This window comes from Salmo salar, chromosome ssa18 (genome assembly GCF_905237065.1).
Source record: "Salmo salar chromosome ssa18, Ssal_v3.1, whole genome shotgun sequence".
NCBI lineage: Eukaryota > Metazoa > Chordata > Actinopteri > Salmoniformes > Salmonidae > Salmo > Salmo salar.
In genome coordinates, this window is record NC_059459.1 from 59,663,373 (window position 1) to 59,691,025 (window position 27,653).

At 43.9% G+C, this 27,653-nt stretch overlaps 1 protein-coding gene across 3 annotated transcripts in view; it reads left to right on the forward strand.

Annotated features, from left to right (window-relative positions):
* Positions 1-27,653, forward strand: part of focad (focadhesin) — a 75,025-nt gene that overhangs the window by 35,564 nt on the left and 11,808 nt on the right. For all 3 annotated transcript variants that reach the window (XM_014155779.2, XM_014155781.2, XM_014155780.2), the window contains exons 14-28: positions 7,184-7,314; positions 7,765-7,891; positions 10,456-10,590; positions 10,752-10,802; positions 10,891-10,974; positions 12,750-12,894; positions 13,794-13,982; positions 14,344-14,465; positions 21,052-21,144; positions 21,323-21,411; positions 24,611-24,652; positions 25,044-25,152; positions 25,820-25,936; positions 26,131-26,369; positions 26,540-26,629. In XM_014155779.2, coding sequence (XP_014011254.1) covers positions 7,184-7,314; positions 7,765-7,891; positions 10,456-10,590; positions 10,752-10,802; positions 10,891-10,974; positions 12,750-12,894; positions 13,794-13,982; positions 14,344-14,465; positions 21,052-21,144; positions 21,323-21,411; positions 24,611-24,652; positions 25,044-25,152; positions 25,820-25,936; positions 26,131-26,369; positions 26,540-26,629 — 1,763 coding nt within the window. The remainder of the gene's footprint in view (positions 1-7,183; positions 7,315-7,764; positions 7,892-10,455; positions 10,591-10,751; positions 10,803-10,890; positions 10,975-12,749; positions 12,895-13,793; positions 13,983-14,343; positions 14,466-21,051; positions 21,145-21,322; positions 21,412-24,610; positions 24,653-25,043; positions 25,153-25,819; positions 25,937-26,130; positions 26,370-26,539; positions 26,630-27,653) is intronic.

Below are 27,653 nucleotides of genomic sequence, written 5' to 3' on the forward strand. Positions count from 1 at the left end.
CTAACCGACTTTCCAAAACTATAGTTTGTTAACAAGAAATTTGTGGAGTGGTTGAAAAACAAGTTTTAATGACGCCAACCTAAGTGTATGTAAACTTACGACCTCAACTGTATATACTGAACAAAAATATAAATGCAACATGTAAAGTGTTGGTCCCATGTTTTATGAGCTGAAATAAAAGATCCCAGAAAATGTCCGTAAGCACAAAAGCTTATTCCTCTCAAATTTGGTGCACAGATTTCTTTACATTCCAGTAAGTGAGCATTTCTCCTTTGCCAAGATAATCCATCTGTTAAGTTAATGTTTTAAGTATCCCTATATTTCTGTTATTACGGGGCTATCACTCAGTCAAGAGTGTGCCTGTGCAGGGAGTCTTGTGGTTGATGGACCTAGCCTAGAGTGGCATAGCTACCTTGTAGTGTGTTCATACGGTATAGTAAACTTTGTTAAACTGGAACCTTGTCGTTGTGTCATTTTGAGTTAACATTGGTAGCAGAGGATGGCTAATAACTACAATATGCCACCTCGCTTCGACGAGAAGAGGTCGTACGAAAGTTGGGAAAATGAACTTGGAATCTGGACACGGGTTACTAATCTGGACGCGAAAAAGCAAGCACTTGCGGTGGTATTATCGCTCGCTATCCGTTGAGGATTTGAACAAGGATGATGGTATGGGAACTTTGATCAGAGCACTGGATATTTCTTAAAGAAGAGAAAGACCGTGCCCACGAGGCATATTCAAACTTTGACAGTGTTACGAGAGATATTTCGGTTGCAATGACGGACTACATCATTGATTTCGAACAGAGGTACAATAGGATGCGCAAGTACGACATGGTTCTCCCGGATGCAGTGTTAGCTTTCAAGTTGCTAGAGACTGCCTGTCTGGATGGTAGGGAGAAACAGTTGGCTTTGACTGCTTGTACTGTGCTGACTTTTGCATCAATGAAGTCGGCACTAAAAATAATCTTTGGTGAAAAGACGTCTGTCGCGCCAATAACAGATAGAATGCAAGTGAGTGACGTAGCATATTACACTGAGCAGCAGAGAAAAGGCACCAACAAGTCACGTTCTCAAGACATCCAGAAGAGGGCGCCATTTCCCGGCACAAATCCACTGGACAAATATGGAAGGAGATCAAAATGTGCTATTTGTCAAAGCACTTACCATTGGGTTAAAGACTGTCCTCATAAAAATGAACAAGTTAAACTAACAGAGGAAAATGCAAACACAGAGAGAGAGCAGTGTAACATTACACTGTTTTCAAATGAATCTGATACTGAGATTTTTATAATTGAATCCTTAGGATCTGCTGTGATTGATACTGCATGTACACGGACAGTGTGTGGTGCAAAATGGCTTGATAGCTATGTTAGTGAACTAAATATGAAAGAAGTACAAAATATGATTGACACACCAAGCAACAGAGCTTTCACATTTGGAGATGGGAGAATTGTCCATTCTACTAAGAGAATTAAGATGCCAGCAAAAATTGGTCAGACTAAGTGTCACATTGAAACAGAGGTGGTCCCTGCAGATGTCCCCTTACTATTAAGCAAAGCTTCCCTCAAGAAGGCAGGGCCTGTACTAGACATAAAAAATGACAAGGCAGTGATGTTTAAACAACCAGTGACTCTTGAACTTACTACCTCAGGCCACTATTGTGTAAACATTTTAGACAAAGACATCACACAGAGTCCATGCGAAAATGAGATTCTGACGGACACAGAGCACATGGAGATTCTGACACACACAGAGAACATGAACACAAAAGAAAAACACAAAGTATTGTTAAAGCTTCACAAACAGTTTGGACGTGCTACAGTTGACAGACTTCAGAAGTTACTCAGCAGTTCAGGGAATAATGATGATGAGAGTATTTCCATTCTAGAGCAGATGGTTAACAGTTGTGACACATGTCAAATATACAGTAAACGTAAGCCCAAGCCAGCTGTTGGTTTGTCACTGGCTTCCAAGTACAATGGCTGTAGAGCTACATGAGTTAGGACCAAGTGTGTGGTACCTTCACATAATCGACCACTTCACACGCTTTAGTGCTGAAAGCATTGTGAATGCAAAGAAACCCAGTGACATCATCAAGCACTTCATTCATTCCTGGATATGTGTGCATGGCCCGCCCCAGAAATTGTACAGTGACAATGGAGGAGAATTCAATAATAATGAAATAAGAGAAATGGCAGAGAACTTCAACATGGAAGTAAAGACAACTGCTGCATACTGTCCATGGAGCAATGGACTTCTGGAGAGACACAATCAAACACTCACAGAGATCATGCTGAAAGTGAAGCAAGACAATGGATGTTACTGGAACACAGCCCTAGATTGGGCTTTGATGGCAAAAAACTCAATGCACAATGTTCATGGTTACAGCCCATACCAACTAGTGTTCGGGCAGAACCCTAATCTTCCCTCTGTACTGGTTGACAAGCCACCAGCACTAGAAGGGACCAGTGTGAGTGCATGGGTGGGACAGCACCTTTCAGCACTACATGCAGCGAGAAAAGTGTTCACTGAAGCAGAGTGCTCAGAAAGAATTCGCAGGGCTCTGCGTAAACCGCTACGACCCACCGATGAGAAGTCCGAAACTGGAACAAAGTGTACTACAAACGAGTTGACTGTCAAAGAGTGGAAAGGACCAGGAGTAGTCATTGGCCAAGATGGTGTGGTGATATTTGTGAGGCACGAAGGCATCATTGTCAGGGTGCATCACTCAAGATTGCGGAAAATAAATGATCAACAAAATAGAGGGGCTGTTGCTGAGAATCAGCCTCCTAATGAAAATGACAAAAAGGACACAGTAACAGACACAAACCTACCAGATGACGCATCCAATGATATGGACACTGAAACTGACACAGGAAATGAAGCAGAGACCTTCAACCATGCCACAGATAATACTGTTGAGCGTTCAAATGAGGAAAACATTCAACAACAGCCACGTGTTAAGAGAACATGGTTGTTCCAATCTGAAAACTGGACAAACTGTTAAATACATGGACAGAGAAATTGGAAGAGCAGGAAAAGCCAAAGGAAAAACCAGAACTGGTACAACTTGCAGTACTCTGAACCAGCTACACTTTCTGGTACAACAGGGTCAGCTGACCTGTCACTTGTAGATAATCTCAGAATTGAACCAATGGAAAATCGAGAAAAACAGAATGACATACAAAATGATGATGTACTTGAAACAAAGGACGTGTCATTTGACTCAGCTAAGCTAGATGAGCTCAGTAATTGGAGGAAAAATGGAGTGTTTGAGGAAGTCAAAGACATTGGCTAAAAGTGTGTCTCAACAAGGTGGCTGTGTACCCTTAAAGAATCCTTAACTGGTATAGTGCCTAAAGCACGTCTAGAGGTTTTGAGGAGCTGGTGTAACAGTGTAGGTTCCGTCCCTCTCTTCGCCCCAATCCGGGCTCGAACCAGGGACCCTTGCACACATCAACAACTGACACCCCACGAAGCAACGTTACCCATCGCGCCACAAAAGCCGCGGCCCTTGCAACGCAAGGGGAAACCCTACTTCAAGTCTCAGAGAGAGTGACGTCACCGATTGAAACGCTATTAGCGCGCACCACCGCTAACTAACTAGCCATTTCACATCGGTTACACTGGCTGCTAAACAACTCCCAAAAGACTCACCGACATGCACCTCAGAGTCACTCAGATTGCTGATGTCAGTGATCTGCCAGAAAAAATGGAAACTTAATTTCATAGACATCAAAGCTGCATTTTTGCAGGGAACAGAGGTGTCAAGAGACATTCACATCCGACCGCCTGAAGCTAAAAGCGAAGGAACACTTTGGAAACTAAAAAAGTGTGTGTATGGACTGGCAGATGCACCACTCTACTGGTACAACAAAGTCAAGGCAACAATGCTGAATACAGGTGGAAAAATGTCACAAGTGGATCCTGCAGTCTTCTATTGGCTTGATCAAGACTGCAATGTGACTGGAGTACTTGCCTGTCATGTTGATGACTTTATCTGGGGTGGCTCACAGACCTTTGCTACAACTGTGATTCCACACCTCAAATCTGTTTTCCAGGTCAGCCGTGAGGAGCACGATAATTTTTGTTATGTTGGCATAGAGTTTATTACAGTTGATGGGACAATACTGATGCAACAGGAAAGCTATATCAAGAATCTTCAACCCATTCACATGGATCCTTCAAGAGCCGTACAAAGGAATTCCCCTCTATGTGGAATTGAAGCTGATCAATTCATGTTAAAGATAGGACAGATTTTACGGGTTGCTAGACAGAGTAGACCTGATGTAGTCTTTGATGGTTGCAACTTGGCATCTAACACAAAACACGCCACTGTACAAACCATTCATGAGGCAAACAAAGTTGTCCGTAAACTGAAATCACAACAAATGACTTTAAAGTTTCAGCATGTTGGAAAAGATGACTCTTTGAAACTAGTTGTCTTCAGTGATGCTTCGCTAGGGAACCTTACAGATGGAGGCACACAAGGTGGACATCTAATCGTGTTAATGGGTGAAGGAGGAAGATTCTCAGCTATCTGTTGGCAGTCAAAAAGGATCAGAAGGGTTGTCCGAAGCACACTTGCTGGAGAAACACTTGCTCTTGCGGATGGAATTGACAATGCGATCTTTCTTGCAACTCTGTTCTCAGAGCTTACCACTGGTGAGACAAAACGGCACATTCTACCTGTAGTTTGTGTCACTGACAACTACTCATTAGTTGATGCTGTGAAGTCAACCAAGTCTGTCACAGAGAAAAGACTTCGTCTTGAGATTAGCAGCATCAAGGAACTTATTCAAGCACAGAGAATCCAGTGGATTCTGTGGTCGACCACAAAGGAACAGCTTGCTGACTGTCTGACTAAAAAAGGAGCATCCGGTCTTGTGCTCCTACAGGCTCTCCTCCTACAGGCTCTCAGTAATGGAAAGTGGCAGCTTGAGTAATACAAATAAAAACTGTCACACAACCCATTTGTAATGGGGAACTTGAATAATACTTGGACATTTAATTATGTTGTTGATGTTTTATTTGTCTTTAAAGAAAAGGGGGAGATTGTTAAATTCATGTTTTAAGTATCCCTATATTTCTTTTATTACGGGGCTATCACTCAGTCAAGAGTGTGCCTGCGCAGGGAGTCTTCTGGTTGATGGACCTAGCCTAGAGTGGAATGGCTACCTTGTAGTGTGTTCATACGGTATAGTAAACTTTGTTAAATTGGAACCTTGTCGTTGTGTCATTTCGAGTTAACACATCCACCGGACAGGGGTGGCATATCATGAATATGATTAAACACAGGTGCACCAGGCGACAATAAAAGGCCACTCTAAAATGTACAATTTTGTCACACAACACAATGCCACAGATGTCTCATGTTGAGGGAGCGTGCAGTTGGCATTCTGACTGCAGGAATGTCCACCAACGTCGTTTTAGGGAATTTGGCAGTACGTTCAACCGACCTCACAACCGTAAAGCACATGTAACCACGCCAGCCCAGGACCTCCACATCCGGTTTATTTAGCTGTGGGAACGTTTTAATTTTAGTCCCCCTTTTTCTCCCCAATTTTGTGGTATCCAATTGTCCCATCGCTGCAACTCCTGTACGAACTCGGGAGAGGCGAAGGTCGAGAGGCGTGTGTCCTCCGAAACACAACCCAGCCAAGCCGCACTGCTTCTTGACACAACGCCTGCTTAACCCGGAAGCCAGCTGAACCAATGTGTCGGATGAATCACTGTAGACCTGGCGACCGTGTCAGTGTGCATTGCGCATTGCGCCCGGCCCGCCACAGGAGTCGCTAGTGCGCGATGGGACAGGAACATCCCTGCCGGCCAAACCCTCCCCTAACCTGGAAGATACTGGGCCAATTGTGCGCCACCCCTTGGGTCTCCCGGTTGCAGCCGGCTGCGACAGAGCCTGGACTCGAACCAGGATCTCTAGTGGCATAGCCAGCACTGCAAAGCAGTGCCTTAGACCACTGTGCCACTCAGGAGTGTTCTCGCAAAACACCAGTCTCAACGTCAACAGTAAAGAGGCGACTCCGGGATGCTGGCCTTCTAGGCAGAGTTGCAAAGAAAAAGCCATATCTCAGACTGGCCAATAAAAATAAAAGATTAAGATTGACAAAAGAATACAGACACTGGACAGAGGACCTCTGTCTAGAAGGCCAGCATTGCGGAATCACTGTTGACGTTGGGACGTGTTTTGCGGGTACTATTTAATGAAGCTGCCAGTTAAGGACTTGTGAGGCGTCTGTTTCTCAAACTAGACACTCTAATGTACTTGTCCTCTTGCTCAGTTGTGCACCGGGGCCTCCCACTCCTTTCTGTTCTGGTTTGAGCCAGTTTGCGCTGTTCTGTCTAGGGAGTAGTACACAGCGTTGTACGAGATCTTCAGTTCATTGGCAATTTCTCACATGGAATAGCCTTCATTTCTCAGAACAAGAATAGACTGACACGTTTCAGAAGAAAGGTCTTTGTTTCTGGTCATTTTGAGCCTGTTATCGAACTCACAAATTCTGATGCCCCAGATACTCAACTAGACTAAAGAAGCCCAGTTTTATTGCTTCTTTATTCAGAACAAGAGTTTTCATTGCAAAAGGGTTCATTGCAAAAGGGTTTTCTAATGATCCATTAGCCTTTTAAAATGATAAACTTGGATTATCTAACACAACGTGCCATTGGAGCACAGGAGTGATGGTTGCTGATAATGGGCCTCTGTACGCCTATGTAGATATTCCATAAAAAATCAGCCGTTTCCAGCTACATTTACAACATTAACAATGTCAACACGGTATTTCTGATCAATTTAATGTTATTTTAATGGACAAGAAATTTGCTTTTCTTTCAAAAATAAGGTCTAAGTGACCCTACACTGACCCTACACTTTTGAACTGTAGTGTAGATATATAGTGTGTATATCTATTCAATATAAAGTTGTATTACGTTTTCTTGTTTTTCAGATCACAAACAAAACACAATACTTTTTTACATTCAAATAACAATACAATATATGATGCCAGCTGATTGTCCACACTGCACCTTCAGAAGGGTGTTTCATTTGCAATGGATTGTTTCCCAGATGCGGGAGTTGACACTTTGGCAGTCTTGGTTTGGGATTAAGTGTCTCTTTCCCTCCCTCTCTCTCTCATTCACTATCTATCTGTCCCTCTCTGGGCTGTAGGACCGTGTGTATCCTGACCTCCAGAGGCTGATCTCCCAGTTTGAGAAGTCCTCTGTGCTCCTGGGGAAGGAGGCCCAGTGGGAACAGATTCTAGCCAGGGCTGCCTGTGTCAGAGACATTTGCAGAGAGAGGTGGGCTCTAACACTCCTCTGAGACGTATATGGTCTGTCCCCTCAGGGTTCTTCCTAAGCCCCTCGCTTTCCCTACACCAAGTGTGGCCAACCATCCTCCTGGGGAGCTACTGGCTGTGCAGGATTTTGCTCCGTCCCTGCTCTATAACATACCTGATTCAACGGACCAGCTGCTCATCAGGACCTAGGTTAGCTGAATAAGTTGTGTTGGAGCAGGGCTGGCGCAAAAGCCCGCTTACTCAGTAGCTCCCCGGGAGGAGGGTTGGCCACCCCTGCCCTACACTCTACCGTCCCTTCCACACTTTTCCTACACCCTTCGATCCATATTAGATAAACACTTGTTCAATCTTTTGAAAGTTTCAGAGTTACAAAAATGCCTTGGCGGTAAGGGAAAGGGGTGGATTTTGAATTCACTTCTAGAAAGAGGTTTTAATAACTCGTCTGTCCCAGGCCCTACCAGCACGGAGGGGACATGCTGGCTGCCATCACACACACTCTGGCCCAGTGTTCCAGACCAGACCAGGCCGCCCCTGCTGCCTTGGCCCTGCAAGGCCTCCACGAGCTCTGCCGCACCGAGGTGAGAATAGACGTGCACGCCCGGGTTTCTGTTAGCCGGTAATTGCTGTCATTTGGCCGGATATTTTTTTTTTTTTAAATTGTGGCCTGACAAATTGACCAGGAGAAAAACCAACGTTACGCAGGCTATCAACGCGTCACCCATCACTTTACAATGTGAGCTAGAGGCAGTATGCATTTTGAAAACATACTTAATTGTTTGAAACCTGAATGTTTTACTTCATGTTATGAGGCATGTCTTCACGTTCTTGAAAATCCGACCGTGGAAAGATGGAGGCAATTATTTCATAACTTCATAGGTGGCGCGTGAGTTTCAAGTTTGGGGAAGCATACAATTTATCATTTCTACCAATCTGCCTGTCAGTTAGGATTTTCATATGAGTGTTTTTGTGGATCAGTTTAATTTCAATAATAATGTTTTTGTTTCTCAAAATCGTGGTCATGTGGAAATCATACAAATATTATTTGTAATAATAAAAATAGAAAAGTTTAAATTCAACTAATGCGAGAGCACCAGCCTCTGCCACATGGACACATTACTGTAATCATTGGCTGCGAAATGTCATAAATGAGCGCATTGAACTCAGAGATGACCAATGCAGCCGTTGGCCTATAACTTCCATTGTCAACCAATTCAAAATAGATAAAGCCGACAAATAAAAACAGTAGAAAATATAGTCTACTGATAAAAATTTGGATTCTTTCAATCACATTCATCTCTCTACTTTGCCTGTCTGCCTCCCTTATCTGTCTTGACTTGGCTATTGCTAGTGAAGTGCAAAATCCTATCAAATCCTCACTGGGTTCTGCCCAAAGCTGTAGCTAGCGAACTTGCAACGTTGTATCAACTAGCCTATTCTGGGCTCTCAGAGTTTCCCCCCAGTGAGCTCGGGACAAACGGCTGTTTTTGCGCAAGGGAAAGGTAGGCTATTTTATGAAGTTTCCTCTGGATATATGGGATGATCCGATTTATGATATTTTGCTCTTTCACATGGAGGCTTGGTGATTACCCGAGGGGGAGATTGTTGGAAAGATTTTCCAAACAGCCTAAGAGTTCCTCAAAGTAGGCCTAACATTCGCAATGGATGTTTAAAAAAAAAAATACAGACTTTGTTGACTTAAGCTGAGCTTCTCAGTAATTTATTAGTGGTGGATGTGGTGACTAAGACGATCAGAAAGCAAACATCCCGAAATGGGCACTCCAACATTTGCGCGCAGCAGGCCAGGTAGGCTCGTTGTGTACGTGCTCAGGCGGGCAAAAAAAAAAGGCGGGCGTGCTCCCTTATCATTAACAAGACAGAGAGACCAGGCCCATGCTCATTGCTCACATGGAGCACTCCAAACAAAAGACAATGAAAAAATTGACAACTCGTAAATGATAGTTATAAAATAAAACCAAAATGTGTTTCTCACAAGTGTAGCAGGTTGGGAACTCTGCAAATGAGAGTTCCACTCCGAGAACGAGAACGCAAAATAACTATAGGCCTAATTAGTAATACAAATGCGTTAACATAAATGAATGTAACCAAATGACGGTGATTAACAGTATATATACTACTGGTGACAGATGTAATGGGGAATTGCTAAAAAAGAAACAATCAAAGGGCAATACATTCACATATAACAATGAATGCGCAAGAATTGGTGGGAGACAGCGGAGTGGATTCTGGAGAGTTAGGCACATACATTTTGGAGAGAGACACACCTACAGGCTATCTTCGCCACACACCCCACTTCTTCTTGTCTCAATGTTTGAAATTATACTCAAGGCGCATTCTCTTCACACACTATAGATGCTTTTCACTGACAGCTGCAGCTCAATAATCAGCTAGGCCTTTTGCCACACAGCTGCCTATGAAAGACTTCCTCATATGCCATTTCATACCTGTTCTATTGGTTTTCAGATCAACTTTCTTTCACCCTCTTTCGTAGTTTCTAATGGAGATCTGTCGTATACCGCTCGCATCAGGTGTGCTGTTTACATTTGTCATTTAGCAGACGCTCTTATCCAGAGCGACTTCCAGTTAGTGCATTCATGTTAAAATAGCTAGGTGGGACAACCATATATCACAGGCGTAGAAAGGACATTTTTCCTCAACGTAGCTGTCAGTAGAGTCAGAGCTAGAAAGGGGGTTTCGCTGGTGGTGTTACAGGGGGTCAAGTGCTGATTAAGTGTTTATTTTCCCCCTTTTTTTCCTGTGAATTGCATTTTGGCAACTGTTTGAAAAGGACGTTTTATTGCCTGCTTCATTACAGGAGTTGCATGTTTTGTTAAGATTCTGAACACCGTGAGTGGACGCCCTAAAGCATATGTGTCCGGTAAATGAAGATATATTCTCGTCGCGTTGTCCGGCGCCACATTTGCCTAACGGAAACCCTGATGTGCGCACACACACACGCATGCACACACGCACAGTCACTAAATTTCCTAAGATGTCTGAATATGAATACTGTCTTACTTGGTATGTGTTTGTTACAATAAGCATAATTCAGTAAACCCCCTAATATAACGTTGTCTTCAGGTAGTAAACATTGATGATGATGATGATGATGATGTTTTTCCAGGTGGTGGATGTGGGTTCCACATGGACAGCCTTGGGCCCTAAGCTGAGCTGTGACTCCAGACCTCTGGTGGTCAAGGCCATAGCAGAGCTCCTGGCTCTGCTGCCACAGCTCACTGTCAAGACTGAGGAGTACGAGGTACACCAACTGCTCCTCCAAATCTGTTGACTATGCATAACACACCTGGGGCCCATATTTTAACCATGGCAATGCAAACAAGTGTTTTGTTTTTGTGCAGCATTTCAATTTGATGTGATTTGAGGCCTTTTCGCCCTTAACTATGGCTTGTTTTCCTTCAGAAACTCAAAGAGCAGGTTGTCAGCTTTCTCTGGGGCTATGCTCTCAACAAGGTTGGTGGAGAAATCAGCCTGCTTCCCAGACTAGCCAAATCCCAGATCTCTGTGCATGTTTTTGTTTTGATGAGTTTGTGTGTTCCAGGAACCTGAGGTGGCCAGTTGTGGATACAAGGCTCTGTCAGAGTTCTCAGAGGCAGCGCACACGCTCCTTCACCTCCCCGAGCAGGTGAGAGTCCCACTGGATAGACGACGCTCTCCCAATGTTCCTACAACCACCTAGCAACGTTATGTAGTAGTAATTCATCCCTGGAGCGGCAGGTAGCCTAGTGGTAAGAGAGGCAGGCCAGCAACGGGAGGGTTGCCTGTTCGAATCCTAGATGACATTGCCTGCCGTTGTGCCCTTGAGCAAGACACTTTTTGAGGGGGGGTGGGTCAGCTTAATATTGTGGAAAAAATATTGCTTCCATCAATGTAATTGTCTGCATCATTTCCAATCCCCCATATATTTTTGGGGTAAATATATATATCCATACACGCATGCATACATATACTCATATACATACACATACCTATATAGACATACATACTTTTTTAAAGAATATACCTTTATTATTATTCCCCGCAAACCCTACCACCGATCCCCCAATTGGAGTAAACTAATAAACACTTCGGCTTTTACCTTCAATTTATTCATCTTATACACATTTTACAGACAGTCTATTTTACAATAGTTATTTTTTGTTTGTTTTTAGTCCTTCCTCTATTTCTGATGTCCATCCAGTTTGATTTCTATTTGTAACTGTGCTATTTCACAAAAGTTCTGAACCTATATATATTTTACAGACCCCGTATGTTTTACATTGTTTATCTTGTTATTAGTCCCACCCTTCAGCTCCATTCAACCCCTCCCATCTATCTCTCAACATCATCCATTTCGGATTTCTATTTGCCATATATTTTTCAACTGTGCTGTGATGCTTCACAAAACAATTGAACCTTTCTATTCTCATAGCTTCTACAGATTGTAAAAATAAACATTTTTGCTAAAATAATTATTATATTATTGATTGATTGACTATGGCTTTTCAAATCACCCAGTATTGCTATCTGCAGTGTTAGTTCTAGGCAAATGTTGCAATTCTTCAGCCATTCCTGGACCTGTGACCAAAAACGAACTACATCTGGACAGTACCAAAATAATTGATCTAATGACTCTGCCTCCGCACAGAAGAATCTGCAGAGCTGGGAAGATTGTATCCCCCATATATATAACATTCTATTAGTTGCAAGAATTTTGTATAGTAATTTCAATTGAAAAATTCGAAGTTTTGAATCCGAAGTTGTTTTGCGTATCAATTCATAAACAATGTGCCATGGAATGGGTACATCGAAAATCTCTTCCCAACTATTTTGCAATTTATATGGCACAGCTGTCAGTTTTTTGGTCCTTAAATGAAATTGGTATATGTTTTTATTTATCACACTTTTCTTTAACCATTTATGTTCTTTAATACAGGGCCGACATACAAGTTCCTTACTTTTTTCCCCTTCTGCTTGCCTCTTCCATTTTTGTGGTAATGCTGCAATTAATTGGTTGTAATTTTGGGTAGAGCAGACATTTCCATATGTCTGTGTTAGCTGCATGTGTGACATCACTCCACCAGTCCTATTTATAATATCATTCACTAAAATTATACCTTTTTTAAACATTTCTTTGAAAAATACAGCAAGACACTTAACCCGCCACAGCAACAGCTCCCCGGGCACCCAGTGTGGTAGCCCCCCCACCTCTCCAAAAACCTGTATATGTATCGGAGGGGTTGGGTTGAAAGCGGAAGTCAAAATTTGTATGGACCTTATGTGCAATCAACCCAAAAAGTTATCTTAATCTGATTTTAATCCATTATACTCACAATTAATCATATTGTTGTTTATCATTGTTGTGTAATGCAATCAGTCAGCCAATCATGACTTTGGTATGCTGGTTTGCCTTCCTGATAGGCCAGGCCGGTCGCAAAACTTCCTGAAAGTGTGGAGGAGGAACAGGTAAAGGAGAAAGAGGAGGAGGAGGAGGAAGAAGATTTGTCCATTCCAGGTCCATCCTATGTGAAGCTCCTAGGTCTCACATCCCTCTCAGTCCTGCCAGGTAGAAGCTGCTCATATCTAATATACCCCACATCTCTAACTACCTTGGTTCTCTCCTTTTCTGTCCTTTTTATAACTACTGTAATGTTAGACACATATACTCACGACACACACGTGTTCTCTCTCTCTCTCTCTCTCTCTCTCTCTCACTCTCACTCTCACTCTCACTACAGCTCTTTAGAATCACAGCAGTATTGAGCACCGTGCCAACTTTTGAGGATGGGACTAAGTGTTTTCGGATCTTGATTTAATAGTGTGTTCGATTTAATGCAGCGTTTTAAATAGTTTTGTGTGAAACTATTCAGCAATACCCCCCGAGGACTGTCTCTACATGCTGAAACGCAGCACCACAGAGCAGTTGACTCGAATAAATCAGAAATTCTGCCCCAATCCCTCGACAGCCTCTTTCGACCAAACTCTTCCCCACTCCAGTTTCCTGCTCCAATGTAATTTTAATGAAGCGTGTCAATTATATTAAACGATGAGGAATTCTGAAAAGTAAACCGACACTCGATGTCCTTTTGTCGACGTGCTTTGTTCCCAGACGCCCCGGGCCACTCTTTTCCTTCTCTGCCTCGTTAAAATAAACTGTGTGTTTACACCATGGTCTCCCATTGTGTGTGAAACTGTGAATACTCTTCTCTGGTCTTACACTGGTTGCGGACATCCATCATGGCATCCATTATATACAGTATGTAGGCCTAAATTCAAATAGTATTTGTTTTTATTTCAAATAGTGTTTCATTTAGCCTTCCTGAGTGCCGGATGGGTGCGGTTTGCACTTTTTAGAGTTCTATTTTGTTCCATTGCAGACTTCAACAACAGAATTCAAATCTGCCACTATCGCCTCTTTTCCAATTTCTCTCCCTGTCTATCTTTCCCCACCCCCCCTCTGTTCAGCATTTGAGCTCTTCCTGACATCACTGGTGAGGCAGGAGATGAGCCAGATGCCCCGTGGGGTGTACCACTCTGCCCTGAAAAGGGGGAGCCTCCGGTCAGACCAGGGGAAAACGGTGGCAGGGATCCCAGGCTTCATGCTGAAGACCTATGAGAAGAGCAAACAGCCTGGTCTCAAACCTGGCCTGGCAGGTAGGTACCAACACACACCATAAATGAGAAATATTCAATAACAGGGCATCCGCTGGTCCTTAAAAAAAATCTTATATTACATTATCTGATTTAAAGGACTTAATAAGTCTGCTAAATTGTTGACATCCTCTGTATTGAAATATAGGATAAATTAATTAAAATCACGAATTGGCTAGTCAGTTAAATGTATGCAAAATGAATAATTGTTGACTGCATGAGTTACTATGCATTTAGTGTACAGTTCATGAAAATAAAGGTTACATTTCTCAAATTAATATTTTTAATTTATTTGACTAGGACCAGTTTAGCTAGGTTTTCCGCAAATGTAAGTTTTATGTGATGTAATGTTTGTGTGTTCCAGCCGGCCTCCTCCTCTCCTTTGACCTGCCCGTCCAGACCGACCGAGATGGACGACCAATCAACCGCTTCCTCCTCAGCAGGGGGCGGAGCTACCAGCAGATGTTAGCCACTCTCATTCACGAGGTGACCTCACCTCTCTCTCTGGCTGAATCCCAAATCACCCCCTTCCCCTCAGCCCTCAATTTGTGCATTCACGTGCACCTCCGCCATTTTCAGAAGTGTCCCAAAGCTGAGGGAGTGAAATTTATTGAGGGTGTAGGGGTTAATTAGACCCTCAGATAGCAACTTCGACGAGCCAGCAAAGCTGCAGGCTTCAGAGCGAAGTGCTATCCCGACACACACTGCGATATGTTTGGAGTTTGTCCAATTTCATAGAAAAGAATGGAGAGGCGTGCCTAATTATGTTCCACGTGCATGTATTTCTGATTTTGAGACTTAAGTAACTCCCAAATTAAATGTTTAACTGTTACTGAGGTTTATATCTTGTAAAACAATGGGGGATTTGTTCATTTGAATTGCTAGTTTTATTATTTAAAAGTGGAACACGTATTGCGTCATTCAAGTCACGAGTGTGTTCCGAACTTGATGGGTTTATTGATTCCATCGCCACTCTGGTAGTCACCCTCAAAGTTTCATCAGCAACACGTGCCAACGGAAGGCCCTCTGAGTGAGTTGGTAGGGGCAAGGGTGTGTCTCCTCTCTTTCTCTGTAGAGGCCTTTCTACTTCTCCCCTATCCCATCATATTTCTGGTCACTATCTTTCTTTCGTTCATGTTCTCTCTATCTACTCGCATTATCTCTCTTCTTTTTCTGTTGTCCTTACCTTTTCTGTTTCTCGTCTCCTCTCGCTCTTTCTTTCTCTCCCTCTGTCATCATCACTGGCTGGTTGACTTGAGAAAAGTAACCTGAACATTTATACATACTTTGTCTCTCTCATCTGGTGGCCACCGTGTATCATCCAACAGCCATGTTTCAAACTGACAGCTGGTTTTACGTAGGGCTGTTGCGGTGACCGTATTACCGCCACACCGGCGGTCACGAGTCATGACGGCAGTCAAATTCCACGTGACTATTTAGTCACGGTAATTAGGCTTCTCCAAGCTCTGATGCTGCTGAAGGTCATTAGTAGCCTACTAAACTTGCTAACTGCCTGGTACTCAGCACTCTATTGTCCCTCTAATCACTCTGACATCAATGCAAATGCCATCCAAAATCGAATCAAACACTTCATGAGAACCCACTAGCTCATGTTACGCAACATTTCTATAGGTTATGCAATTACACGAGAAAACAGAGTGATTGCTTCTATTAAAAATAAGAGGATCCTATCAGCTTTCTATAGGCTAGGCCTACTATATTTATTTCTCAACTTTCTTATATTAAGCACATTGTTTCTCTTTACAAGAAAATGAACCACGTGAAAAGCGTCCTCCATTCGCTATTGAAGTGCATAGATGACATGTATTTTTTCCGCTGACCCTGTTTTGAGACAGGAGCGTGATAACGATCCATTCTAAATCAAAGCAAATTTCACACATGTATTATTTAGTATATGTAAAGACAACATTAAATCAATAATGGTGTGATGGGTGACACTATTATCCTATCACTTGTGAATGATATATTATACATTTACATTTTACATTTTAGTCATTTAGCAGACGCTCTTATCCAGAGCGACTTACAAATTGGTGCATTCACCTATAATATCCAGTGGAACAACCACTTTACAATAGTGCATCTAAATCTTTTAAGGGGGGGGGTTAGAAGGATTACCTTATCCTATCCCAGGTATTCCTTGAAGAGGTGGGGTTTCAGGTGTCTCCGGAAGGTGGTGATTGACTCCGCTGTCCTGGCGTCGTGAGGGAGCTTGTTCCACCATTGGGGTGCCAGAGCAGCGAACAGTTTTGACTGGGCTGAGCGGGAACTGTGCTTCCTCAGAGGTAGGGAGGCGAGCAGGCCAGAGGTGGATGAACGCAGTGCCCTTGTTTGGGTGTAGGGCCTGATCAGAGCCTGAAGGTACGGAGGTGCCGTTCCCCTCACAGCTCCGTAGGCAAGCACCATGGTCTTGTAGCGGATGCGAGCTTCGACTGGAAGCCAGTGGAGAGAGCGGAGGAGCGGGGTGACGTGAGAGAACTTGGGAAGGTTGAACACCAGACGGGCTGCGGCGTTCTGGATGAGTTGTAGGGGTTTAATGGCACAGGCAGGGAGCCCAGCCAACAGCGAGTTGCAGTAATCCAGACGGGAGATGACAAGTGCCTGGATTAGGACCTGCGCCGCTTCCTGTGTGAGGCAGGGTCGTACTCTGCGAATGTTGTAGAGCATGAACCTACAGGATCGGGTCACCGCCTTGATGTTGGTGGAGAACGACAGGGTGTTGTCCAGGGTCACGCCAAGGCTCTTAGCACTCTGGGAGGAGGACACAAGGGAGTTGTCAACCGTGATGGCGAGATCATGGAACGGGCAGTCCTTCCCCGGGAGGAAGAGCAGCTCCGTCTTGCCGAGAGTTCAGCTTGAGGTGGTGATCCGTCATCCACACTGATATGTCTGCCAGACATGCAGAGATGCGATTCGCCACCTGGTTGTCAGAAGGGGGAAAGGAGAAGATTAATTGTGTGTCATCTGCATAGCAATGATATGAGAGACCATGTGAGGATATGACAGAGCCAAGTGACTTGGTGTATAGCGAGAATAGGAGTGGGCCAAGAACAGAGCCCTGGGGGACACCAGTGGTGAGAGCACGTGGTGCGGAGACAGATTCTCGCCACGCCACCTGGTAGGAGCGACCTGTCAGGTAGGACGCAATCCAAGCGTGCGCGGTGCCAGAGATGCCCAGCTCGGAGAGGGTGGAGAGGAGGATCTGATGGTTCACGGTATCAAAGGCAGCAGATAGGTCTGTAGTTGTTGACATCGGAGGGATCGAGTGTAGGTTTTTTCAGAAGGGGTGCAACTCTCGCTCTCTTGAAGACGGAAGGGACGTAGCCAGCGGTCAAGGATGCGTTGATGAGCGAGGTGAGGTAGGGGAGAAGGTCTCCGGAAATGGTCTGGAGAAGAGAGGAGGGGATAGGGTCAAGTGGGCAGGTTGTTGGGCGGCCGGCCGTCACAAGACGCGAGATTTCATCTGGAGAGAGAGGGGAGAAAGAGGTCAAAGCACAGGGTAGGGCAGTGTGAGCAGGACCAGCAGTGTCGTTTGACTTAGCAAACGAGGATCGGATGTCGTCAACCTTCTTTTCAAAATGGTTGACGAAGTCATCCGCAGAGAGGGAGGAGGGGGGGAGGGGGAGGAGGATTCAGGAGGGAGGAGAAGGTAGCAAAGAGCTTCCTAGGGTTAGAGGCAGATGCTTGGAGTTTAGAGTGGTAGAAAGTGGCTTTAGCAGCAGAGACAGAAGAGGAAAATGTAGAGAGGAGGGAGTGAAAGGATGCCAGGTCCGCAGGGAGGCGGAGTTTTCCTCCATTTCCGCTCGGCTGCCCGGAGCCCTGTTCTGTGAGCTCGCAGTGAGTCGTCGAGCCACGGAGCAGGAGGGGAGGACCGAGCCGGCCTGGAGGATAGGGGACAGAGGAGATCAAAGGATGCAGAGAGGGAGGAGAGGAGGGTTGAGGAGGCAGAATCAGGAGATAGGTTGGAGAAGGTTCGAGCAGAGGGAAGAGATGATAGGATGGAAGAGGAGAGAGTAGCGGGAGAGAGAGAGCGAAGGTTGGGACGGCGCAATACCATCCGAGTAGGGGGAGAGTGAGAAGTGTTGGATGAGAGCGAGAGGGAAAAGGATACAAGGTAGTGGTCGGAGACTTGGAGGGGAGTTGCAATGAGATTAGTGGAAGAACAGCATCTAGTAAAGATGAGGTCAAGCGTATTGCCTGCCTTGTGAGTAGGGGGGGAAGGTGAGAGGGTGAGGTCGAAAGAGGAGAGGAGTGGAAAGAAGGAGGCAGAGAGGAATGAGTCGAAGGTAGACGTGGGGAGGTTAAAGTCACCCAGAACTGTGAGAGGTGAGCCATCCTCAGGAAAGGAACTTATCAAGGCGTCAAGCTCATTGATGAACTCTCCAAGGGAACCTGGAGGGCGATAAATGATAAGGATGTTAAGCTTGAAAGGGCTGGTAACTGTGACAGCATGGAATTCAAATGAGGAGATAGACATATGGGTCAGGGGAGAAAGAGAGAATGTCCACTTGGGAGAGATGAGGATTCCAGTGCCACCACCCCGCTGGCTCGATGCTCTAGGGGTATGCGAGAACACGTAGTCAGACGAGGAGAGAGCAGTAGGAGTAGCAGTGTTATCTGTGGTGATCCATGTTTCCGTCAGCGCCAGGAAGTCTAGGGACTGGAGGGTAGCATAGGCTGAGATGAACTCAGCCTTATGAAGTATGCCCAGCTTAAGGCAAACAGCGCATTATTTTTTGGGGAGACTTTTTCAAATCATAGTTGCACACCTCATGTAGCCTAGCCTATATGTTTTGATAAGGTTTGTATCACAACTAAAGTGGCCAAATAACTTCTTTAAATGAAGCACATTAATCTGCTTTGCAACGGGTGTAAACCCTAACTGGCATACATATGCAGCGGGGGAGTTTTAAGTTTGGAGAAGATAATTTTCACCATAAAAATGCACCTTTATAATAAAACCATTACATTCATAATCACATTTGTGGTCACTTTTGAGAATGGTGTTTTCCTGCTAATGGAACATTTGCGCTTATAGCTTACATGTGTGCATTGCTGCGCTTATAATGTGAAGAAATTGCCTAATAGTTTATCAACATTTTAAGCTAAATGTTCTCATCTGTTGCGTCAGGCTCATTGCTTAAAACATGTTTTTTGATGCTACAACTGTCCCAGACTATGTTTGGAATATTTATTTCTCACAGAATAGAATAGGTCAACTTTTGTACAATGCGGGATTGTAGATTGACATAGGCTAGTGCTTTTGCTGTTTGTTAGGCCTACTCATCTTGTTGGCTGACAAAAAGTAAATGTGGACAGTTCTTCCAATATCTTCAATATGTGCCTTGGAATTGGAAAAGTATGTGCGCAATTTGCATCCCCAATGTGTCTGTCTTCAGCCTGTGAGAAAGACCCGATCACGTGACTGAGCACCATGTGAGTGAGAGCTGCTTCGGCACACAGCCGGGAGAAGGGAATTAGAATTATTATATTCAGCCCAAGGGCACAACGGCCACTGGCCACAAAATACATGATTTTTTTAGGGGGCATTATGGCCACACAAAGGGGATGCAGCCGGAAAGTTCGAGGTGTTATCAAGTGATTGTCAAATTGTGAATGAGAGACTGATGAAGTGTGTACAGCCTGCCTAAATCATCATTAGAGTTGCATCATGCAGCCTTAGAATGTATTAAAAATCTAAACGTATGGCCTAACATTTGTATCACAACTAAATTTGCATAAATAACTATAAATTAAGAAAGTAGGAGAACCTGTTTCTTTGTTAACCGCTCAACACAGAATAGACGCATGGAGAAAATATCCTTTCTGTTTTATTCAGCTAAGTTCGATTGCATTCTTCATAATATAAAGTAATGCCACAGAATTCTAAGCAAATCTTGTCTGCTAAATTAACTAGTGTAGCCCACTGCCATATGGCTTAGCCATATCAGGGCCCAACATAAGGACAACTCAGTATGCCAGTCTGTTCTTCTGAAATAGACTACATTTTTTTCATTTCATGTTTCTTTAGACCTGTCTAAAATAAATAATGGATTTATTGTGTTGGTGTAGGCTATATTACATGGATTTATTAGACTTTTTAAAATGTAGATGCTCCAAAGGTCTGCATCAGTGGCTTGTAGGCTATGCGTGGGAGCCAGGAGATGCTAAATGTGTTTATGTTAATTAACAGTCAATTACCGTGAGACCGGCAGTTGTTTGCTTGACAATCACCGGCTGACAGCCCTAGTTGTACGCTACAGTAACAGTTTAAGGCATCCTCAACATACTACACAAACTGTTTATTTTAGCAATCTGTTCATCAACCTTCCCTTGTTTTGTTTATGAGTTGCTAGATCTGTTTCTCAAACTAGACACTCTAATGTACTTGTCCTCTTGCTTAGTTGTGCACCGGGGCCTCCCACTCCTCTTTCCATTCTGGTTAGAGACAGTTTGCGCTGTTCTGTGAAGGGAGTAGTACACAGCGTTGTACGAGATCTTCAGTTTCTTGGCAATTTCTCGCATGGAATAGCCTTCATTTCTCAGAACAAGAATAGACTGACGAGTTTCAGAAGAAAGGTCTTTGTTTCTGGTCATTTTGAGCCTGTAATCGAACCCACAAATGCTTACGCTCCAGATACTCAACTAGTCTTAAGAAGGCCAGTTTTATTGCTTCTTTAATGAGCACAACAGTTTTCAGCTGTGCTAACATAATTGCAAAAGGGTTTTCTAATGATCAATTAGCTTTTTAAAATGATAAACTTGGATTAGCTAACACAACGTGCCATTGGAACACAGGAGTGATGGTTGCTGATAATGGGCCTCTGTACACCTATGCAGATATTCCATAAAAAATCTGCCGTTTCCAGCTACAATAGTCATTTACAACATTAACAATGTCTACGCTGTATTTCTGATAAGTTTAATGTTATTTTAATGGGCTTTTCTTTCAAAAACACGGACATTTCTAAGTACCCTAAACCTTTGAACGGTAGTGTACATGTATGAATGTACATACATACTCAGTATTTCTCTTCTTCTCTGTGGTCAGGTGAACATTCAGCCGTCAGAGTGGCATCGTGCCCTCCTCCTACCCCAGGCCTGGCGAGGGTTCATGAGTCGAGCTTACCATTCCGTCCTACAGGTATGTGCGTGCCGTATGAATACTGCATGTCTTTCTGTTTATCTGTATTGAGTTTCCTGGTCAATTTATGGTCATGGTTGCCGTATGAATGCGGTTGTTTTGCGATCATGGTTGCTGTACCGGTATGGTGGTTGTGTGTATGTAGTTGCTGTGTGGTCATGGTTGCTGTGGTCATTAGGGTCGTCGGGCAGAGCTGGAGATGCAGCAAAAGCAAGGCAAGGAGAGTCCAGAGGAGCTGCAGTACAAACAGCACTGTGCCTGGCTCTGGTGAGAACACACATAGACACGGACACACACACCCACCTGTCTTTAAACATGCCGTTCTATTCCACCATAATCCAGCCCATCTTCCAACATTGCACATTTCATTGGTCCCTATAGCCGACAGCATGACATTATTTAAGACTATGGAACAACAGGACATAGTTGACCTTTGCGGAGATGGTCATTTTCTGAATTACTTCCTCTGTGGCATCCACCAAAAAGCCCTGTCATTTTGACCCCTCTCCCTATAATCAAAAACATCTAAGCTCTTAACACAGATTACTTTGCCCTTTACCACTGGGTAAAAGGAAAAAAGTAAACATTCCTGAATAAATCTAGTTAGTTTCTGTCACTGAGTTATTCTGGAATTACATTACAAGATTGACAATAGGGTTTCTAGTTTTTGCATAGCTTCGCATGAATCTAACTATCTAATTTGGATGTCAATCTTGTAATGTAATTCCAGTATATCTCAGTGACAGAAACTACTAACTAGATATTAACTTCCTAAAACAGCTCTCTTCTCAAATGAGGGGATCGTTTGAAGGCTAATCTGCCAGGAATATGGGCTACATATCAATAGTCTAAAATAGCTTCCTCTCCTCGTCACAATATTCTGGTATCTAATTCGTTTTTTAAAATAATATGCACTTTAGCATACACTATCCAAGGTGCTAATAGTCATGCACGCATACATATTTCGTATGGTTTGCCCCAGTGGAAATCGTAACCCACAATCCTGACTTTTCAAGCGCCATGCTCTACCAACTGAGCCAAATAGGACTACTTTTCTACTATTAATGGCTGACAGTGATATGAGGGAAATGTGCACAGCAGATTCTTCCAAAAAGTTAACTGAAGCCAAGATTCCAGGCATACTAAGGTGGATTAAAACAACTGGTCCATCCATCACCTCAACAGAGATCACTATACCAGTCCTTCATGAGGTAGTCACCTGGAATGCATTTCAATTAACAGGTGTGCCTTCTTAAAAGTTAATTTGTAGAATTTCTTTCCTTAATGCATTTGAGCCAATCAGTTGTGTTGTGACAAGGTAGGGGTGGTATACAGAAGATGGCCCTATTTGGTAAAATATCAAAGCCATATTATGCCAAGAACAGCTCAAATAAGCAAAGAGAAATGACAGTCCATCATTACTTTAAAACATGAAGGTCAATCAATATGGTACATTTCAACAACTTTGAACGTTTCTTAAAGCACAGTCGCAAAAACCATCAAACGCTATGATGAAACTGGCTCTCATGAGGACCGCCACAGGAATGGAAGACCCAGAGTTACTTTTGCTGCAGAGGATAAGTTCATTAGAGTTACCAGCCTCAGAAATTGCAGGCCAAATACAGTTGAAGTCAGAGGTTTACATACAATTTTTAAATGACTCCAACCTAAGTGTATTTCAACCACTCCACACATTTCTTGTTAACATACTATAGTTTTGCCAAGTGGTTTAGGACATCTACTTTGTGCATGACACAAGTAATTTTTCCAACAATTGTTTACAGACAGATTATTTCACTTATAATTCACTGTATCACAATTCCAGTGGGTCAGAAGTTTACATACACTAAGTTGACTGTGCCTTTGACTGTGGAAAATTCCAGAAAATGATGTCATGGCTTAAGAAGCTTCTGATAGGCTAATTGACATCATTTGAGTCAGTTGGAGGTATACCTGTGGATACATTTCAAGGCCTACCTTCAAACTCAGTGCCTCTTTGCTTGACATCATGGGAAAATCAAAAGAAATAAGCCAAGACCTCAGAAAAAAAATTGTAGACCTTCACAAGTCTGGTTCATCCTTGGGAGCAATTTCCAAACGCCTGAAGGTACCACATTCATCTGTACAAACAATAGTACGCAAGTATAAACACCATTGGACCGCTCAGGAAGGAGACGCGTTCTGTCTCCTAGAGATGAACGTACTTTGGTGCGAAAAGTGCAAATCAATCCCAGAACAACAGCAAAGGACCTTGTGAAGACGCTGGAGGAAACGGGTACAAAAGTATCTATATCCACAGTAAGACGAGTCCTATATCGACCTAACTTGAAAGGCCGCTCAGCAAGGAAGAAGCCACTGCTCCAAAACCGCCATAAAAAAGCCAGACTACGGTTTGCAACTGCACATGGGGACAAAGATCGTACTTTTTGGAGAAATGTCCTCTGGTCTGATGAAACAAAAATAGAACTGTTTGGCCATAATGACCATCGTTATGTTTGTAGGAAAAAGCGGGAGGCTTGCAAGCCAAAGAACACCATCCCAACCGTGAAGCACGAGGGCGGTAGCAACATGTTCTGGGGGTGCTTTGCTGAAGGAGGGACTGGTGTACTTCACAAAATAGATGGCATCTTGAGGTAGGACAATTATGTGGATATATTGAAGCAACATCTCAAGACATCAGTCAGGAAGTTAAAGCTTGGTCGCAAATGGGTCTTCCAAATGGACAATGACCCCAAGCATACTTCCAAAGTTGTGGCAAAATGGCTTAAGGACAACAAAGTCAAGGTATTGGACTGGCCATCACAAAGCCCGACCTCAATCCTATAGAAAATGTGTGGGCAGAACTGGAAAAGTGTGTGCGAGCAAGGAGGCCTACAAACCTGACTCAGTTACACCAGCTCTGTCAGGAGGAATGGGCCAAAATTCACCCAACTTATTGTGGGAAGCTTGCGCAGGCTACCCGATACGTTTGACCCAAGTTAAACAATTTAAAGGCAATGCTACCAAATACTAATTGAGTGTATGTAAACTTCTGACCCACTGGGAATGTGATGAAAAAAATCAAATTCTCATTCTCTCTACTATTATTCTGACATTTCACATTCTTAAAATAAAGTGGTGATCCTAACTGACCTAAAACAGGGAATTTTTACTTGGATTAAATGTCAGGAATTGTTAAAAACTGAGTTTAAATGTGTTTGGCTGAGGTGTATGTAAACTTCCGACTTCAACTGTATCTCCACACACACACGCACACCAGCGGGAACATCGGTGTCAATGCATGCTCTCACTGGGACAGACAGCCGCCATGTGAGTGATGTGCTACGCTCAGATGAAAAGAGACTGTGTGCGTGAGTGCATAATCGTAAATCAAGACATGAGAAGATGAAACGTTCAACCCCCCGTCCAGCGATAGAATCTAAATCATCCTCCTTGTCTTCCTCTCCCCTTCTCTCCCTCTACACAGGGTCAGGGACCAGCTGACTGATGTTGTCAAATCTGCAGCAAAGTAAGTCTGTCTGTCCCCCATGTTTGTCTCCTCTGCATTGACATTGAATTTCCCCACTGTGTCAAGTGTATGCATTAACAATGTAACTTGTCGCAATTATATTACATTTATAATTATGGTAAGGGATTTTACCGATTGTTTGTCTGTTGATAGCTTTGGTCTTAACAAAACAGTGGGACTATTCTAGACTAGGTCAGTGCCATCATTAAAACCCTTAAAGCAGGTGGGTTAGTACTGGACTGGAACAAAATCCTGTACGCACTGAAAGCCCCCCAAAACCGGGATCGAGGAGCACTGGCCGGTAGCCACGCTGTTTGGTTGATGATGGCGGTGAGTCCTGCTACTGTTGTCATGGTAACCCGGTGTTACACCTGTGTCTCCGTGGCGATAGGGACAGTCCGGTGGTGCAGGGGAACTCCATCTTGGCTCTGAGCGGTCTGGCTGCAGTGCTGGCCAAATACGAGAGCAACATGCCCGCTGACACGGAGGGAGGACTTGGGGTAAGAGCAGACTCCACACGTTATGGGAGCATTGTATTTTATAGCACTGGTACTTACCTGGTATTAACTAGGAAATGATGTGGTGTCAAGGGATACTAGTACCCTGGTGCCTAGTAGTGTTTGTTATAATGAATCTGAAGAGAAAACAGAAAATAATGCATGCTAAGGTTGTTACTGTGTAATTACCATTTTACCATGTTATTTCTTATTATAAACTGGGTGGTTCGAGCCCTGAATGCTGATTGGCTGACAGCCGTGCTATATCAGCCACGAGTATGACAAAACATTTATTTTTACTGCTCTAATTACGTTGGTAACCAGTTTATAATAGCAGTAAGGCACCTTGGGGGGTTTGTGGTATATGACCAATATACCACAGCTAAGGGCTGTATCCAGACACTTCGCGTTGCGTTCCCTAAGATCAGCCCTCAGCTGAGGGTATATTGGTCATATTACCACACCCCCTCGTGCCTTATTGCTTAAGTAAATAGCTGGTCATTTCTGTACCATAAAATAGGGAGGCGTGTCTCTAAAAGTATCCCATTGTTTTACCAGATATAGTCCTAATAAATATGAACTGAAAAAGGACCACAGTCATCTAAAGCTTTTACCATTTGGGTGGTGCTGTAACTCTCCCCTGCCATGTTTGTTGTGGTATATGCTGTAGGTGGGCCCTGAGATCCTGTCCACATCTACCTGGCTGGCCATGGTCCTGGACACTCTCCTCAGCATCGTCAGCAGCAGCTACAAGCCCAGAGGACAAGTCTTCCCCTGGTTCCTACACGTCAGTACACCAACCAAGCACAACAACTAGAATTATCACTGAATTATGCTGGCAGCTAAATCATGCTATATTGATGTTACATCATAAAAATAAATGGATACCTGTACACTATTGTTGAATGTCTCTACAATACCATTCAACAGAATGGTATTATTGTTTAATAGTATTTTCTTCAACTTACTGATCCTACTTAGCGGTCCTACTCGGGAGAGAACACGGCCAGTGCCATCGCCCGCTCCTGTGCCGCCCTGGCCCTGTCCCTGGTGGTGCCCGTGCTGGTTGCCTGGCACAAGGACAGCGTGCCACAGGTCCTAGCCACCCTGAGGGCGGGGCTTCCCGGCTCGCCCACCGCAGACGACTCCCAGGCCGTCCAGTTCCACTCTGGCCTGGCCCTGGGCATGCTGCTGTCCTGCCTGCACCAGGAGAGGCTCAGGTAGGGGGTCTGCCATGGGGGTAGAGATGGGGTGGTGTGTGTGAGAATTGACTCATGAGGTGTTGTGTGTTTGTTTGTTGGTATTGTGACATTGGATGTCATTGGGTGTTGTGTTTCTGGGTTTTTCCAAAGCATTCCCTCTGTTCCTTCCTTCTCTCTCTCTGGTTCAGTGATGTGTCAGGTCAGAAGATCACAGAGCTGTTGATGAGTTCTCTAGACACTCTGGAAGCCTGCTGCTTTGACAGCAACCTGGAGTACAAGTGAGTGTGTCTGAATTGCATCTATAAATTAGTCAATAAATATGAGAATGGCTGGATTGACACTGCCCTACCATCTTATACAGTGTATTCGGAAAGTATTCAGACCCCTTGACTTTTTCCACGTTTAGTTTAACGTTACAGCCTTATTCTGAAATGGATTAAATTAATACAATTTAAAAAATCAATCTACAAACAATTCCTATAATGACAAAGTGAAAACATGTTTTTAGAAATTTTGGCTAATTATAAAAATAAAACAAAAACAGAAATACCTTATTTACATAAGTGTCCATAGAGCTCCGAGACAGGATTGTGTCGAGGCACAGATCTTGGGAAGGGGACAAAAACATTTCTGCAGCATTGAAGGTCCTCAAGAACACAGCGGCCTCAATCATTCTTAAATGGAAGAAGTTTGGAACCACCAAGACTCTTAAAACTGTCCATCCGGACAAACAGAGCAATCAGGGGAGAAGGGCCTTGGTCAGGGAGGTAACCAAGAACCTATGGTCACTCTGACAGAGCTTCAGTTCCTCTGTGGAGATGGGAGAACCTTCCAGAAGGACAACCATCTCTGAAGCACTCCACCAATCAGGCTTTTATGGTAGGGTGGCCAGACGGAAGCCATTCCTCAATAAAAAGCACATGACAGCCCACTTGGAGTTTTCCAAAAGGCACCTAAAGGACTCTGACCATAAGAAACAAGATTCTCTGGTCTGATGAAACCAAGATTGGCCTGAATGCCAAGCGTCACGTCTGGAGGAAACCTGGCACCATCCCTACGGTGAAGCATGGTGGTGGCAGCATCATGCTGTAGGGATGTTTTTCAGCGTCAGGGACTGGGAGGCTAGTCAGGATCAAGGGAAAGATGAACGGAGCAAATTACAGAGAGATCCTTGAAGAAAACCTGCTCCAGAGCTCTCAGGACCTCAGATTGGGGCAAAGGTTAACCTTCCAACAGGACAACGACCCTAAGCACACAACCAACACAACACAGGAGTGGCTTCGGGACAAATCTCAATGTACT